This window comes from Varroa jacobsoni, unplaced genomic scaffold (assembly GCF_002532875.2).
Source record: "Varroa jacobsoni isolate VJ856 unplaced genomic scaffold, vjacob_1.0 scaffold_796, whole genome shotgun sequence".
Lineage (NCBI taxonomy): Eukaryota > Metazoa > Arthropoda > Arachnida > Mesostigmata > Varroidae > Varroa > Varroa jacobsoni.
In genome coordinates, this window is record NW_019213698.1 from 1 (window position 1) to 14,870 (window position 14,870).

The 14,870-nt window shown below is 38.1% G+C and overlaps 1 protein-coding gene across 5 annotated transcripts; it reads left to right on the forward strand.

Moving 5' to 3' along the window:
* Positions 1–4,176: 4,176 nt before the first annotated feature.
* Positions 4,177–11,675, forward strand: LOC111263878 (thiol S-methyltransferase TMT1A). Of its 5 annotated transcripts, none has more exons than XM_022839327.2 (6): positions 4,179–4,587; positions 5,006–5,169; positions 5,659–5,809; positions 6,430–6,725; positions 7,952–8,074; positions 8,286–11,675. In XM_022839327.2, exons 2-6 carry the CDS (start codon positions 5,038–5,040, stop codon positions 8,397–8,399), a joined length of 816 nt encoding a protein of 271 aa, XP_022695062.1. In that variant the 5' UTR covers positions 4,179–4,587; positions 5,006–5,037; the 3' UTR covers positions 8,400–11,675. The 5 variants fall into 5 exon arrangements, with proteins under 5 accessions (XP_022695064.1, XP_022695062.1, XP_022695063.1 ...); XM_022839328.2 differs by having other exon boundaries at positions 4,179–4,441; positions 4,993–5,169; XM_022839326.2 differs by having other exon boundaries at positions 4,180–4,587; positions 4,993–5,169.
* Positions 11,676–14,870: the final 3,195 nt, after the last annotated feature.

A 14,870-nucleotide genomic window follows, 5' to 3' on the forward strand; every position in this document is an offset into this window, starting at 1 on the left:
ATTGCCCTGACATCAAATAACAGCTAAAAGTTACACAATTTACCTGAAATTTATCGAACGAGTTGATTACTTCGCATTTAACTTGTCCTGGTTAAGCAGTCAGTAGTATGGTACACTCAACGTAGAACAGCAGTAAGCTTTGATGGGGCGGGAGGTCGCTGGCATATTACGCGGCAAAATTCAATTATTATCTTGAAGCAGCTGCATTTGGTGTGCGCTCTGATAGCAAACATAGTCGACCATGTCCGTTCTATATAACCAAGTCCGTTCATCGATATAAAGAAAAAGATGCGTGGAAACTAGAGATGATTCTCTAGCAGATTGTTAGGCGCAGAACGACTAGCTATGATAACATGCGACTTTGATCTACGTAACGTCAGTATCCCTCACTTTAACTCTGTAGAAGCCATACTAGTAAGTAGAAGTGTTGGCGAATTACGACCGCTCTCTGTCTGACTCACCGATCAAGTTCGACCATGAACAATAATCTTTATTCTGAGTTTCGAACTAGCTAGCAATGACAGAAACTGATAAACAACTTTTCGAAGAGATAATTACAAGTTTTGAATTCTACAGGAAGTCTCTTTGGCGATCTGTGAGTCTGGGGGTCAACGAAGTAGACAGTACTCATTCTCTGTTCAAGTTTACTAGAACATGAAGGTAGAGTTGTAAATAGGTTTAATAAAGCGAATATGCTACAACGCTGACGAAGCTGTGATAATCAGGTATCCAATTAAGAATCCTACAGGAATCTTATCCTATTTTTAACTACATCAAATTATTCGAGGCAGCGATTCGTACGTATTAATCCCCTGCAACAATATCGTATTATATTTTCGAAGAATTTGAAAAAGCTAGACCATTTATCTTCGCAGAAAGTAATCTGACTTATTATAAGGGGGTTGTTCACTAAATACGGTTCTATAGTTCACCCCATTCCCCAAACGTATTTTGCCGCAGCTTAGCCACTGAGTATCGTATCTATGTCAGTAGGTTAGGTGCTCCGGTTGGCAGACTTTTGTAATGCTAATTTATAGGGAAACATATCAAGTAAAACTATGGGCACGTCGCGCAAACATGTATTGTTTGCCTCATCTTTAAAAAGCTAATTGTTGAATACAGAAGAAAATTAATCCACATCAGTGTGGATCTATAACTTATACTCAACCGACTATTATAAATTCTACCAATGAAAAGAAAATAGTTGATTATATTTACGTTAATTTATTTAAAAAAAAAATTTAAACAAAATTAAAAAGCCTTTGGACGGTGAAAAATTTTCAGCGGATAAATGAAACTATTGCTGCGGTTTAAGGAATAGCTTTTTAGGGCGATATTAGTTTTAGTAGGTATGATTCGCCTCTGCTGCAAAGATCTAACTTAGAACCCATTTTGCTTGCTATCTTTCTTGTATGTTCAGGACGAAATCACTACTAGTAGTCAATTACAATCTGTACACAAGCGACGTAAGTTAATTGTATGGATCCTCCTATATCGTATGTATAAGCAAAAATCTTTACAATATACGATTGATATACAATAATGATACGGTGATACCTGTCTAGGTACTCTGCGAACTACTAAGAAGAAGCGTGAATTCGCGTACATATATATAAAGACCCTTAAAACCATTTTTATAGTCTCTATATAAAAGTTAATAGTGCCTAACAAGTGCGAACATATCTTCAGTTATACATTAGTGTGTTAGGACGTGTCTAGCGTGGGGTGGATGTGCCTTTGAAGGTTGATCCATAAAACCCTCCGGTGTGCTAGATTTATACGGAAATGACGATGATAAGAGGACTAAATTCCATGCAGAGAAGTTCCTCGCTCGAACGATGATTGAATGATTGTAACTTAGTGAAAGTGTGTTTAATTTATTAATCGATTATGAGATTGATAAACAGATTTTTGAAATTGAAATATAGCGCGTCATCCGTATCATTCAGAACAGTGTTTTCGTTAACAGATTTTTATGATAATATGAAAAACCAGTTAACTGTTGTCAACAAACAGCTGAGCGATGAAACGTTGTGTTTTTTTATGTATGATTTTTCGATACTGACTGCTTTATAGATTTAGGATAGCTTTTAAGACAGAATAAATAGAGAATTTACTATCGATAATTTACATAACTACATACTCGCACAAAAATCATACTCTTAAATCAATTAATAACGATTATATATTCTGTAAGAGACAAGTATTTAGCGTGACTATTTTTAGAGAAAGTCTACGTTTAAACACCTACTACTATTCTAAAATTACACTTTTTCATCAAATACTCGCAGAGGATTGAATTTAAGTACGAAACATATAGTACATTGATTGCATCTACATCAATCATATGAACTATTGAGCATTGTAGTTCCCTTATTAGATTTAGCAAACCGTCCAGAATTTCAACTCATCATATCAAATCATATAGGTGGGTACGGAGCATGCGACACGTCAATATGGCAAAACATGTGCAAAAATAGGGAAACAACTACAGATTTATTCCAATGAAAAGCCGCGTTTTTCTAGCATCAGTTACAAATGTTGACGAGTAAAGCTCACTTTTTTTGCCAAGATATTTTTTTTTAATTTTTTCAGCAAAATGAATTTTTCAGACCCCAGCTGACTTATACCGCTGATCAGTTTTCTATCCATCACAATTGCGCCTTTAATATAACCTATCAGTCAGTTACTTCTATGCGTTGCTATGTGATCGTGTCGAATTTGACACATGCGCAAATGAATTTGTTAGTCTCACGATTTACTCCATTACTACATACGCCATCAATCATGCCTCGATCTTATTTGCGTGTTTATAAAATATAGCAATGGTTATTTTGTCCACAGGGACAGTTCGTTGCGACATTACACACGTTGGCTTCTACCTAGCCATTGCTAGTTGTCGAGAGCTGGTGTTACGTGGCAAATCGGTCTGATCTGGTACGACTAATAAAGCAGGGGGGAAAAAAAAACGACGATAACTGTGGGTCATTGCACTCCTCTATTTTTCGTCATCAATGTCGAAGCCGGCGTCCACCTACAGGTGACACTGCTGTCCACAATGCTGGCAAACGTGATTAGCGGGAATGCCGTCACAGCAAAAAACGCGGCTAACAATTATCATAATAACATGAAGGCGACGGCACTTCGCGTACTGCTCTATAGTTACGTTATGTAATAGTAACACGACAATACGAAGATAGACACAGTGGCTTTTCGTGGCAACGGTCATAGACCGAGGGAATAGTTACCGACCCAGTACAGCCATGGGCTGAAGTCGTTACTAGCTTCTCGTCTTCACGACAATGGATCGCAGACAGTGCAGAGGGACGGCTAGCGGCTTGCCGTCCAGATCTCGCACCGCTACCTAACTTTCCCCAATGAGAGCTAGCGTTGTCACTGTTTGGGAAGTATCGATTTTGAAATCGTTGACACTCAAGCAAGTCACGAGTTCATGATGTAAGGTTTGTCAGCCTGCTGCGCAGCTCCACCAGGCTCTAATTATTCATTTCGGGATTCGTAAATGATAGAGTAGTTGATTGAAAGGATACGTAATGCAAACATTTAGATATGTCTATATTTGTTCCAGCTTCCCGTTATGTAATATCACAAAATTCGACATATTATTCGTGAATTTCAGCTTATGAATCCTACTTCAGTTCTAGCTAATATGACCCTGTCCAACAGACAGAAGCTGATGGACTAAAAGAAATGGTAAAAGTAAATCGAGTCAGAGGTAAACAGTGAGCTACAATCCATAATGCAAGTTGTTCAATGAAAGCGGCTCTATCACATCATAACAACCGGTGCCTTATCGGGCCACTGGGACTAACGGTAGAATCACGGCTCCAAAAGTTGCTGTTTATTCCGATCATTTATTAATCTGCTCAAATCAACAAAATCCATCTATAGCAGGCAACCAAGAGAACCGCGATAAAGATTGATATTACGGTTAAAAGCCTTGCGGACGGCCAATGGAAGTCGACTTTAGTCTATCTTTAACCCAAACTTCAAGCATTTCACGGGTTTCTTCAGTATATATAGCTGCAATGAAAGCATATGTTGTTGCAACACAGTTATTGAAATAGATTTCAATGCGGACACGTTCGTATGTAGACAGACCTTACCAGACGGACAGACAAACACTTTATAAATACACAAGAAGGGCGCCGACACTCGAGAAGAAAGTGCCTAGATAGAGGGGCCGTTCGGCAATATCAAGAGCGAAAGTGGGAAAGTGCGTTGCGCTTTAATTTATTAGTTTTTTTTTCATAGCCAATCCGCAATGGGAAGCAGGCCTGTAGAGTCACAAAAGAGAAGCTGAATAGAATGAAGAGTGCCTAAATTGTTTGCTGGTCATATCTTCAGAGCGATGGAGCATTACAGAGTAAACAGTTCATGCTGCTCCCCAGGGCTTGCGGGACCGTGCCAGGAACACAGTGAAGTAAGTCGTCCTGCCGATAGGGGTACACATATTTGAAGACATCGCTAGCGAAGTAGTGAACTGGGCTCAACTCAAACTGTCAGTGAAGTGCGTGTGCAAAGTGGACGTACAAGAAGTTTAAAAGAAATTCAAAAAGGCTACAGCAGGTTTGTCTTTCAGGTCGATAACAATAGATGAGATGGAGATTTCAAAGTGAACAGATTTCGATTTGTGAATACTACGTTATCACGACAGTAACTTAAACAGCTTCAAGATAACCCTGTTGCGCTCCAAAAGTCTGAAGTTATACGAAATATGTGAACCACATTGGTTAGCGAGTATATTACATGGACGAGGTTGATTTTTAGAAAAGTTTGTCAATTGTCGTTCCAATATCATGGCAACAGGTAATTAGAAAAACAAAATCAAAATGACCCCGCAATCGTTTAGCTTGGGTTGGAGAGAAATTTCAGCTCAGTAGAAACGTACGTATGTATATGTATATATATATATATATATATATATATATATAAGAATACATAGAAATCTAATAGAAAATTTAAATAAAACAGCTTAAGCATATAGGTGTTTAATCCCGACCACCAAACAAAACTGGAATGTCGTCATCATCGGTGACAGCTGCACAGGCAGCGCTTGCCCAGCTACGACAGCTCCAGAAACGACCGTTAGTGCTTTGGTCTGCAGCACCCTTGGTCAGCTTTCTTGTCATGGTGATTTTTAGGAAGCAGGTATGGTGTTTGTAGGTAGCTCACACTATACATAGAAATTTTGCTTCGGCTTGAAATGTTCGTAAGATGGTACTTTTAAAAGCTATACTTTAGAAACTCTAAAAAATTGGCTGGTCTTTAGTTTCAACTAATGAAATTTCGATATTTGTTAAAAAAATTCGAATGGATGGATTGATGAACACAAATGGTGAAAGTGAATGCTAGCACTAGTGCCGGAGGAACACACATTGAGGTTCCGCAACTGCAAAGTCGAACACGAGCGCCTGGCTTCCGTAGCACTGTCCAAACGAGTGCAGAATCTGAAGTATGAAGCACTCAAAAAAAAACCCAACAAGTATCACTGCGAACCAATAAGTAGATACAATTTGGCCTAGCTATACATACATATTGAAAGGGTTAGAGAGAGAGAGAGAGAGAGAGAGATTATTAATGTTAGAGGTATACAATATAACCTTTTGCTTTCCCACTATATGTTGATTTTCTTTGCAGGTTCGTCTAGGTGTCAGGCAAATTATGGCGCTTCTTTACGGAGAAGATCTAAAATCGAAGCAGAACACCACCAAACTTGCTCGTTTCAAAAAGGTGCTTTTCGAGAATCTCAAGGATCTGAAATCCCACGATGCCCAATTACGCAAAGATGGTGAGAGACGATTTTTGGTAGAAACTGCTTCAAATAGTTGCTTCCAACTACGTTCCCATGACGCGAATGCAAACAGTACGACATAAAAACATCCTCCCCTGTAAATAGAAATCTAATAAAAAAGCTTCCGCAATCGTTGTGCTACTTAGCGCTGTAGAAGCTCATGAACTTCACGTGAAACAAATTTCAATTAAAGGACTTCGTATTAGAAAGAAGTCCTTGGGAATATTAGATGCTATGTTACGTTAGATCTTCATACTTTATAACGCTTACTTTTCTATCGTAGCTTTCGAAACTTCCCTGGACAAATGACGTTGCAAAAATTAGATGATGTTTAAAAAATATTTGGTCTTGATATAACGTATGTAGTGAAAGAGGGATTTCATATGCAACCTTTTCTACTGCTCGTTATTTCCTTATTTAGCGTAATTTTTTATTGAAGCCCATTTAAACTGCTCAATAGTGGCGAACGAAATATAACATATATGCAAAGAAAGAACGATAGACGGTAGCTATTCATCTTATTTCGACATCCGACGAAAGTACTAATGTGACGAGGCATTCAATAGATTACGTTTCACTATTCACTAATACGAAATAACTGAAGCTCTTTGTTACAGGCAGGCTATACATTGTGGAGCTGAACCCCAGTACGGGCAGTAACTTCGAGTTCTACCCACGCGGCTCCAAGGTCGTAATAGTAGAGACGGAGCTCATGTTTGAGCAACTCTACAAAAAAAAGCAACATGAATTTCCATTCTCCCACATTAAGGTCGAACGCTTCATCCAAGGTCGGCCTGAATCACTCAAAGATTTACCGGATGCATCTGTCGACGTGGTGGTGGCAACACTTGTATGCTGCTCCGTCGAAAATCTCGCTGTTAGCATGCGTGAAATTAAGCGTGTCTTGGCCAAGGTAACGTTACTGGCTTCAGTTGGGCCTTGGCTACCAATCAACTAGGTAAAATTCGACCATATTCAAATATGAGACAAATCGAAACTTACCTCGTAATGTAATCTGTATTATACACTTCTCAATGGGAAGTTGGATGATAGTAGTTTCGGAACGCTTGTATTTGAATTAATTAGACATCTTAAGTAAGTAGCACGTGCTCTCTATGGATAAGTCGTAATGTTGGCTTCCTGTCATGAGGGCGTCTGAACCTCTTTGCATAAGCTTATTTTAGGAAATTTTAGCCCGCTTTAGAATCCAGCGCCCCTCTTAGATAAATGGCGTTCATGGCTTACTGTCATTTTTGCTTCGTTCACTCGCAAATGTTAGTGAGTGCAACAATGGACAACGAGTGAAGTAATAACTAGCAAAGCTTTCTTTAGCAAAGCCCAAGACGTTCGTGTTTGATGAAAAGACGAATGCTTGCTTTACCTACGCATACATACCATTATGGAAATTTGAATTTGAAGATAAGTTGGCGGCACAACAAGGACCCGGTGGAAAGGGTCGATGACCATGCACGTTTGGTCATCAAATGCGCAAAATGCAAATCGATTGCGTTGAAAGCTTTGCTGATTTGACTATCACAGTTATTATTGTATTGCGGTAATGATGAACGATTTTAGCTTTGTTATTTTCTTTAGCTTCTATCGATGGCGAAGTTCGGCGGCGCGGGACCCTTTCAGAGGCGCTTAAATTGACTAAAAATACGTGAGCTAACACACCAGTCGGCCTGAGGTTGATCTATGTCTGAGATTGTTCATCTACGTATGTTCGCCCGTAAAGCGACTGCTCCCTAACCCACAGATAAAGCTTGATAAAACAAACATTTTTTCTAGTATCAAAAAAGAATGCCTATCGAGAAATACAATCTGCTCAGTCTAGTCCCTGATAAAAAGAATCCAAAGAGATTAGCTAAATCAAACTCATCTGCTGAAGTTTAGGTGGAAAGCTTCGTTTTATTAAAATTGAAATAAGACTAGAAAAAATCTAATATGGCGTTGTGCGACGCTTGATGAATGGCCGTCGGCATTCGGTTTACCTATATGACTAAATACACAGCCCGTCTAAATCCATTATTCGGGCCAAATTCGACATTGTTAAACAACAAGGCTAACATGATGCTCAGCGATTTTCACTTGTTCTTGTTGAATAGGTTGTTTAACGTCACTCTTTCCGCCATTTGTTAGGGAGGCCGGTACTACTTCTTAGAACACGAACAATATCAAGATCCTAGTTGGGGCTATTCGATCCAAAAAGCCGTCAACCCCATATGGAAAATGTGTAACGACGGATGCAACGTTTCACGAAGGGTAAGAGAATTATCGCGTACGGCACTAACTTACACGGAGCGGTAAGCTAGTCTGCGTATCTGGCAGTTAACAGATTTGCTATACTTTTATTTGAATACCTTTATTTTGGTAGGGATTTCAACCGATATGATATTTACAGCATTGATTAAAACTACGACACGTGTTCTGTATTTGAATGAATGAAGTCGATTTTATTGTTCTCCGTTTGCAGATCGGTGAGGTCATTGAGTACGTCGGCTTTCATTCCGTAACAATGAAAAAATACCACCCTGCTGAAATTCCGTTTCTCATGAGGCCTCTTGTCGTTGGTTTTGCTACGAAGTAGATACTGCACACCACAGTTCCTCTGTTTCTTTCGCTACTCGATTCATCTTGTGTTGTATATTCAAATATTGAGCATAAAAAAGTTATGAGAAAACGTCAAACATATGACTCTATATATTGGTTAGGTGGTACTTAGGCGTTCAATATCGATGGCCTAATGGCCGACCCGTTTGAATAATTGACAAAATCTTTCGGGAAAAATGTCGTTGCCGATTGAAACGTAATGAAAAATCAAACGAACTAGCTAACTACAGCATAATATAACGATCACCATTTAGGTATCTCACTCTCGACTGCGTAGGGGTTCTACCGTTTCAATATTTCGCCACATAAAAAAGCTCGATCACGGTTATTATTATTGAAAACACCGGGTCGATAGGAATCGATTTAATCACTTTGAATCACGTGAATTATAAAAAGCAGCCATTTTGAACTACGCCTTTGCCATCAAATATTTAGAGCTATACCAAATAGGGCGCATATCTACAAAATACGACATTTTTTTTTTACGGCAATAACTAACTCGACGAATCGCTGAGTTTTACAAGTAGCCTTTAGCACACAGTCAAAATGTCAATTTTGACACTGGAAAATAGAGTGGACTAGAGACGCAATAGCACCAAATGAGCTGCGCCATCATTATCAAGATTTTAGCAAAAATAATGACAGGCATGCAATTACGACAAATCGTATTGACTCTTTCATTGCGAGCTAGTGATTTCACCAACTTGCAGCCCGTGTGTAGGTACAGGACCCGTGCGAACAAACCCCTCGTCGAGCGTTGGACCCCATCGTAATGACAGATAGGTTATCATTGTAGTTGTCCTCTAACGGCAAAAACAATATCACTGTCTCCAAGCGACAATAATTTTTTAAGGCCTACGTATATTTTACTTCTATAATATTATAGCGTCCGAGACCAATTGAAAGATTGCTCCTCATAGCAGATATCGGAGTGTCGAGTCTAAAGTGACGGCCTCAGCTGTACACCTCCTGAACACAGCCTCACACATGAGGCGCTTGTGAGTTACCACAAATCAGATCAGCCTTTTCTCGAGCATCGAGGATGCATTATTAGCTCTATACTACGCTCACTGGCTAACATTTGCATTAGACACCTTAATACAGGTTTTCCGACATCGAATATAATCCTGTACAATAGGTAATAGCTACTTTTTGATCGTACGATGTGACAGTCTTTGGGACAGTCAATCGAGTGCTTAGAGCTTCTTGGGCTGAGTAAATACTCATTGGCGATACGCATTAAGTAGACTAGACGTACCACCTTCGGATTGATGCTGTCAACGCCAACCAAATTTAGCCAAATGCCGGGGTAGATTGATCAGCTAGAACCGATCATGTTCTTGAAATGTACAACGAGCGGATCTAGCCCTCCTACAAGTGACTGAAACGTTTTGTAGAAATTCTTCGCTGACGTAGTATCTTCCGCCAACAATATATATATATATATATATATATTTTTTTTTTTTTTTTTTCTTGCGACTCGAATAAGAAGATTATTAATTATGAGAAATATTTTAACATGTTTATATTGGAAGGAGTTTTTTTTTACTATCTATACGATATAGTATTACGTACTACTCAAGATTTTGAATAACTAACATTAGTTTTGTTGTTTGCCATAGTCTTATTGTCTTAATACACCGAAGGAGATCATGTGTTATATTGAGTCTCGTGTAAATAACTACGTTATTTCGCTAAAATGTTTAACACCAAATTTTCTTTACAAACAGTATAACGATAAACGAAAGATTACCACCTTTTGGTTAAAACGTTCATTTTTTTTTGCGAAATTTTTTGGAATTCTACGAAAAACTGATACAAATTTTGCTAACGAACTCGTTTATAGCACTTCCGAGTCAAATTGGAACATACTCTTAATCATACCCTCGTCCGAACTGTACTTCTATTCTTATTCTAGACTGTTCTTAAAGCGATCGTTTTTAAGTATTTTACAAAGAAAAAAAGGAGAATACATATCCAGAATTTATTGTAAGTAATTCGCTAAACGCTTTGATACTAAATAATTGCGCGAAACTGAAACACAATGTCAAAATTGGCCTCGAGAACTGTTTCCACACAGATGGCCGATCTCTCGATCAAATCCATAACTGATCCGTCGAGGCAAACGTTGTATTCTAGTCATGTCGGCCTAGATAAGTTGATACAAAGCTTATTTCTTATAGTAGTGTCCAAAAGAGTCCAGAATCGGGACTTCAGGCTGAGGGTTGGCTAGGGAAAAACTTGACTTACTTCAATGCTAGATGTTGATTCCATATCGGGCGCTTATATAGACTCAATCCGCAGTGAAGTGTCCGTTCGAAAAATATTCAGACGTGTATGGGGGACAGCTTCATTGATTTGCTCCCATTACTTGAGCGTCGCCCGATTATATTATCCGGTTAACATATGCAGCTATGTTACTTAATGGAAAACAGGATCACCGCGTTCTAAACAAGGAAACTACTGATGCAGGCAAAAAATATCACACTGAGTAGTGTCTAACTGTCGTATAGTACAAAAGATACGGTCATGTAATTTTTGTGTACCTATAACTTATTCTGTGGAGCCATCATAGGAGTTAGCACAAGGAGCGTTCAAAAAATGCAAAAAAAAACCTTGAGCTACGAAACGAAGCGTAAGTTTACGAAATTTAGGGAAGATTCAACAGGCTACAAAAATTCAAACACACCTAATAACCATAACCGTTCGTTGAGTAAATTTTCTGAAAGATCCATTTGGGGTACAAATGTATTCAGTTGCGACTTCAGATTATCCGGATCAATTTGTACGTCCTTTAGTAACAATACCAGTATGGCTTCGTCGCCTGAATACGGAGTATGTTTTAAAGCTCTATCGGTATTTAGGGTAATCTTGAGGCAATCTTGATCTGAGCGCACAACGTAACCTTTTTGCTAAATCATTTATTATATAAATATACGTGGGACATGGGTTAATCTCGTCATCGATATAGAATCGCACGCTACCACGAACACTAGCGTCTATATACCAACGTTTTATACATATCTAAACGCTCATATCGTCTGTGGCATGTGGGCGCGTGCTTTAAGAACTTAGCGTCTAGCAACAATGAAACAAAATGAAGATGGTATCTGTTCGACTCACAATAGACCTATATGTATATAGATGAAGGCGGGTGATGCTAATTTTAAGTGGAGCGTACTTTGAGAATGTTTGATAGAAAAAAAACGGATATTAGCATGGTTTCAAATACAGTGGTATTGTTTATGTGTAATGCCTGTGTGTTTATTTTCTATTTGCTAGGTCTCTTATGCACGCACGTATGTATGCATGCATGCATGCATGCATAGTTGACTCAGAACGATGAACACGAATCTTATAGCGGTGTTGATGGCTAAACGTAGTATTGTATGATGTCTGACACTGGCACGAGATTGAATGTGTTAACCTTCTTCGTTTTAATATTGCCAACAAAAACTGGCCTTACTTAGTAATCGTATACTGGGAAAAGAAACGTTTGGTAAATGGGTAAAAATGTAGGTGATGCAAATAAAAGCAGATTTTTTTTTCAAATTAAATTCACAAAACTGGCAAAAAAATCTTATCTCGACGAAATGTATGAGACGACAAAAAAATGTGTCCGTTGTATGTAATTATGACGACCTGCAGCTCTTCGTTCCCTATTTTAAGATGACCTTTAACCGAGTGTACAGCTGTTAACGGTCTTTGTCGCACAAGGACTCCCTAGCCCGTGTAAGGAGATCATCCACGATAAGACGAATTTTTTACTTTTTATTTTTATTCAAATAGGGCCATTTTGAATCGTAAAATCCTATTACCTGCGACCTACAGCTGCACTTGGTAACGTTGCCACAAAAAGGCAGCAACTTCAATCGATAATAAAAATATCAAATGAATAATAGAAACATCAAACGAATTTTGTTTTAGATTAGATTTTCACAATATGTCATTTACGTTTTAATACAGCATTGTCTATAATGATGGATTGCAATAATGATAGATCTGGTACCAGCAGGTTTAAGGTGCTTATTAGATCTTTAACAATTGTCCCGTTGTACGCACTTACATGTAATCCGCTATGTTATAAAGCGAAGGAAAAGCGTATAAACGAAAATAACCCATGATAGACATATATTAGGTCTATAGTATATGACAGAAGAGCTAAATGAGTTGACGAAGACCTTTCCACGATGTATTAGATGTTGGGTTATAGTAGGTGCGCTTTTATCCGGAGCTATTTCTGGCACGCTTTTGATCCCATCAAATAAAATTTTCTGCTTGCCCTTAGTCACGCCGTCGAATTTGCCAGCCGTTTCGTTAAAAAAAAAAGCTACTTCAATTCTGAACAGCTCAACACCATTAAAACCAAAGGAACCAAGACCCTGTAACAAAAAGACACTTTGAAATTGAGTTCTTACCGCCGTAGGACCTTATTGGACGTATTTACGGTTAACATTTAATGGAGCAGATAGGTGATTGATATGTATTGCATTCAATGATGTTTTTGTTGAGCTCAGCTCATTGAACACACCGTATCTAACATCCCTAAGTGGACTTTATTTCTTCAGACGCCATACTTCTATTGGACTGTATAAAGGAAGAACGATTGAAAATTAGTCGAATGATTAATACACCCCACGTATTCATGCTATTACTATAAAAGGCCGGTACAGATAAGGCGAGCTAATATAGATTTCCGAAAATTGAACGCGTTACACCCAGCGAAAAACCAACTTAACACATAGTCGTACATAGGTGCCATTGCTATGACAGATAGTAAATACTAGTAGAAACGGTAATACGTGTTGACAATATGACTAAAAACCATCTGTCATTGTGTAAGAGGTGGCCTTGGTGAAAAACGCGAGGAAAAATCACTCCTTCTTGCTAGATAATACCATCATTGAGATAAACAGAAACATTGGAGTCGTTTCACTAGTACAGCTGCAACATAGCTGAACTATTCCTATAAACATTAACTGCATATAAAAACTTTTTTTACCTTCTCGAACGTGTTACTCTTTTTTAGATTACAAGTTGAAATTAGCACCGTGGAAGACAGGACTCGGGTCGCTCGTACACAGGAAGTAAAATCTTGGAGACTGGTTCAGCGGATACCACGGGATCTGTATTTGGTATAAACTTAAAATGCTAGGCCTAAACGAAGTTTGTGATCTCCAAGGAATGATAATGTGCTCACTCATGTGCATTTGGATATACTTATTTAGGTTATTCCCGAATCCCGACATTAACAAGAAGTTTGAGTCTCCTTATAGCAGATGGGAACTTAATAAATTTTCAAATTCAAAGAAGTTCTCATTTTATGTCTCTAAAACCGATATATTTGGGACTATATGAGATATGTGTAGCGAAATGTTCTTTAAAAACCTTTATTTTTTCATTGTATGTATATATATATATCTATCAGCATCAAAAAGGTATTCGATGGAGCAGTAGCGAACGTTCTATATTAAATAAGCACGAAAATCATTATCGACAAATACTGGCTAAAATACCAAACCCAAATATATGAAAAACTATTTTTTATTTATACCTAATAAATTCCACCGACTAAATAGAATTTATTCTCCTTCTTCGTTCTCTAACTTAAGTTGGAAGCGAAAACAATAACACACGTAACAATTTTAACGCTATTAGCAAAGCCGCCTTACGTTTGTCGGCCAGGTAGGTTTTCGCTTTTTTTTTTTGCCGTACTTCCCTTCTATCTTTCCCGTGCTTTCCCTTTATGTATTCGTGTCAGCTTTACATAAAAACACTTCATTGGTAAGTAAAACATTTGCAGCTTTTATAATTAGAAAAATCAATGACTCAAGTGATTTACGCACAAAAACTATTAACTCTATAAATATATAGTTTAAAAAGTTTTTTTTAGGGTCGCCGGATATACAAGGCATGAATTTGTTGCGTTGGCTTTCCTCCAGATAATCGTATTGTTACAGCCAGAAGGATGCGCTGAGTGGTACTGTGGATGTAATACTTAATAAACTAGTATAGGAATAGATTCGCAAAAGGAAAGTTTTTTCGCTTACATGTAATACAAGTCCTTTTGCCATAGCCGGAAAGAGGACAGCAGCAGTCAAATTACATAGAAGGAAATTCGGTTTATTTGGATCAATCGAAAAGCTTCGATCAATCGAGTTATGAGACAATCAAACGTGGGCCAGGTCAAAGATTGTGAGATGAAATCCTAAAACGAAATACTATGCTTGAAAGTCCATGCAAGAGCTTTTTTAACTTCGTGCAGGATTTATGCTACGAGTCGTGGTCTCAATATTACATTGTTCATATGTTTGATACATGGCTAAAATAATTTCGCTCACAGAACCAGCGCTAAGCCCTTAGAAGTTGATGCGTAGATAATTTTACAAGCAAAATAGCTGCCAGTCATAAAAATCTTCCTTATATATTGCCGTATCTAGTAGATATT

Bases quoted from the DNA above. Each gene is read 5' to 3' on its own strand.
- LOC111263878 (XM_022839327.2), top strand. From the start codon at position 5,038: ATGTCGTCATCATCGGTGACAGCTGCACAGGCAGCGCTTGCCCAGCTA. The intron at 5,170-5,658 runs GTATGGTGTTTG...TTTTCTTTGCAG, and splicing joins TGGTGATTTTTAGGAAGCAG to GTTCGTCTAGGTGTCAGGCA. The intron at 6,726-7,951 runs GTAACGTTACTG...GCCATTTGTTAG, and splicing joins TTAAGCGTGTCTTGGCCAAG to GGAGGCCGGTACTACTTCTT.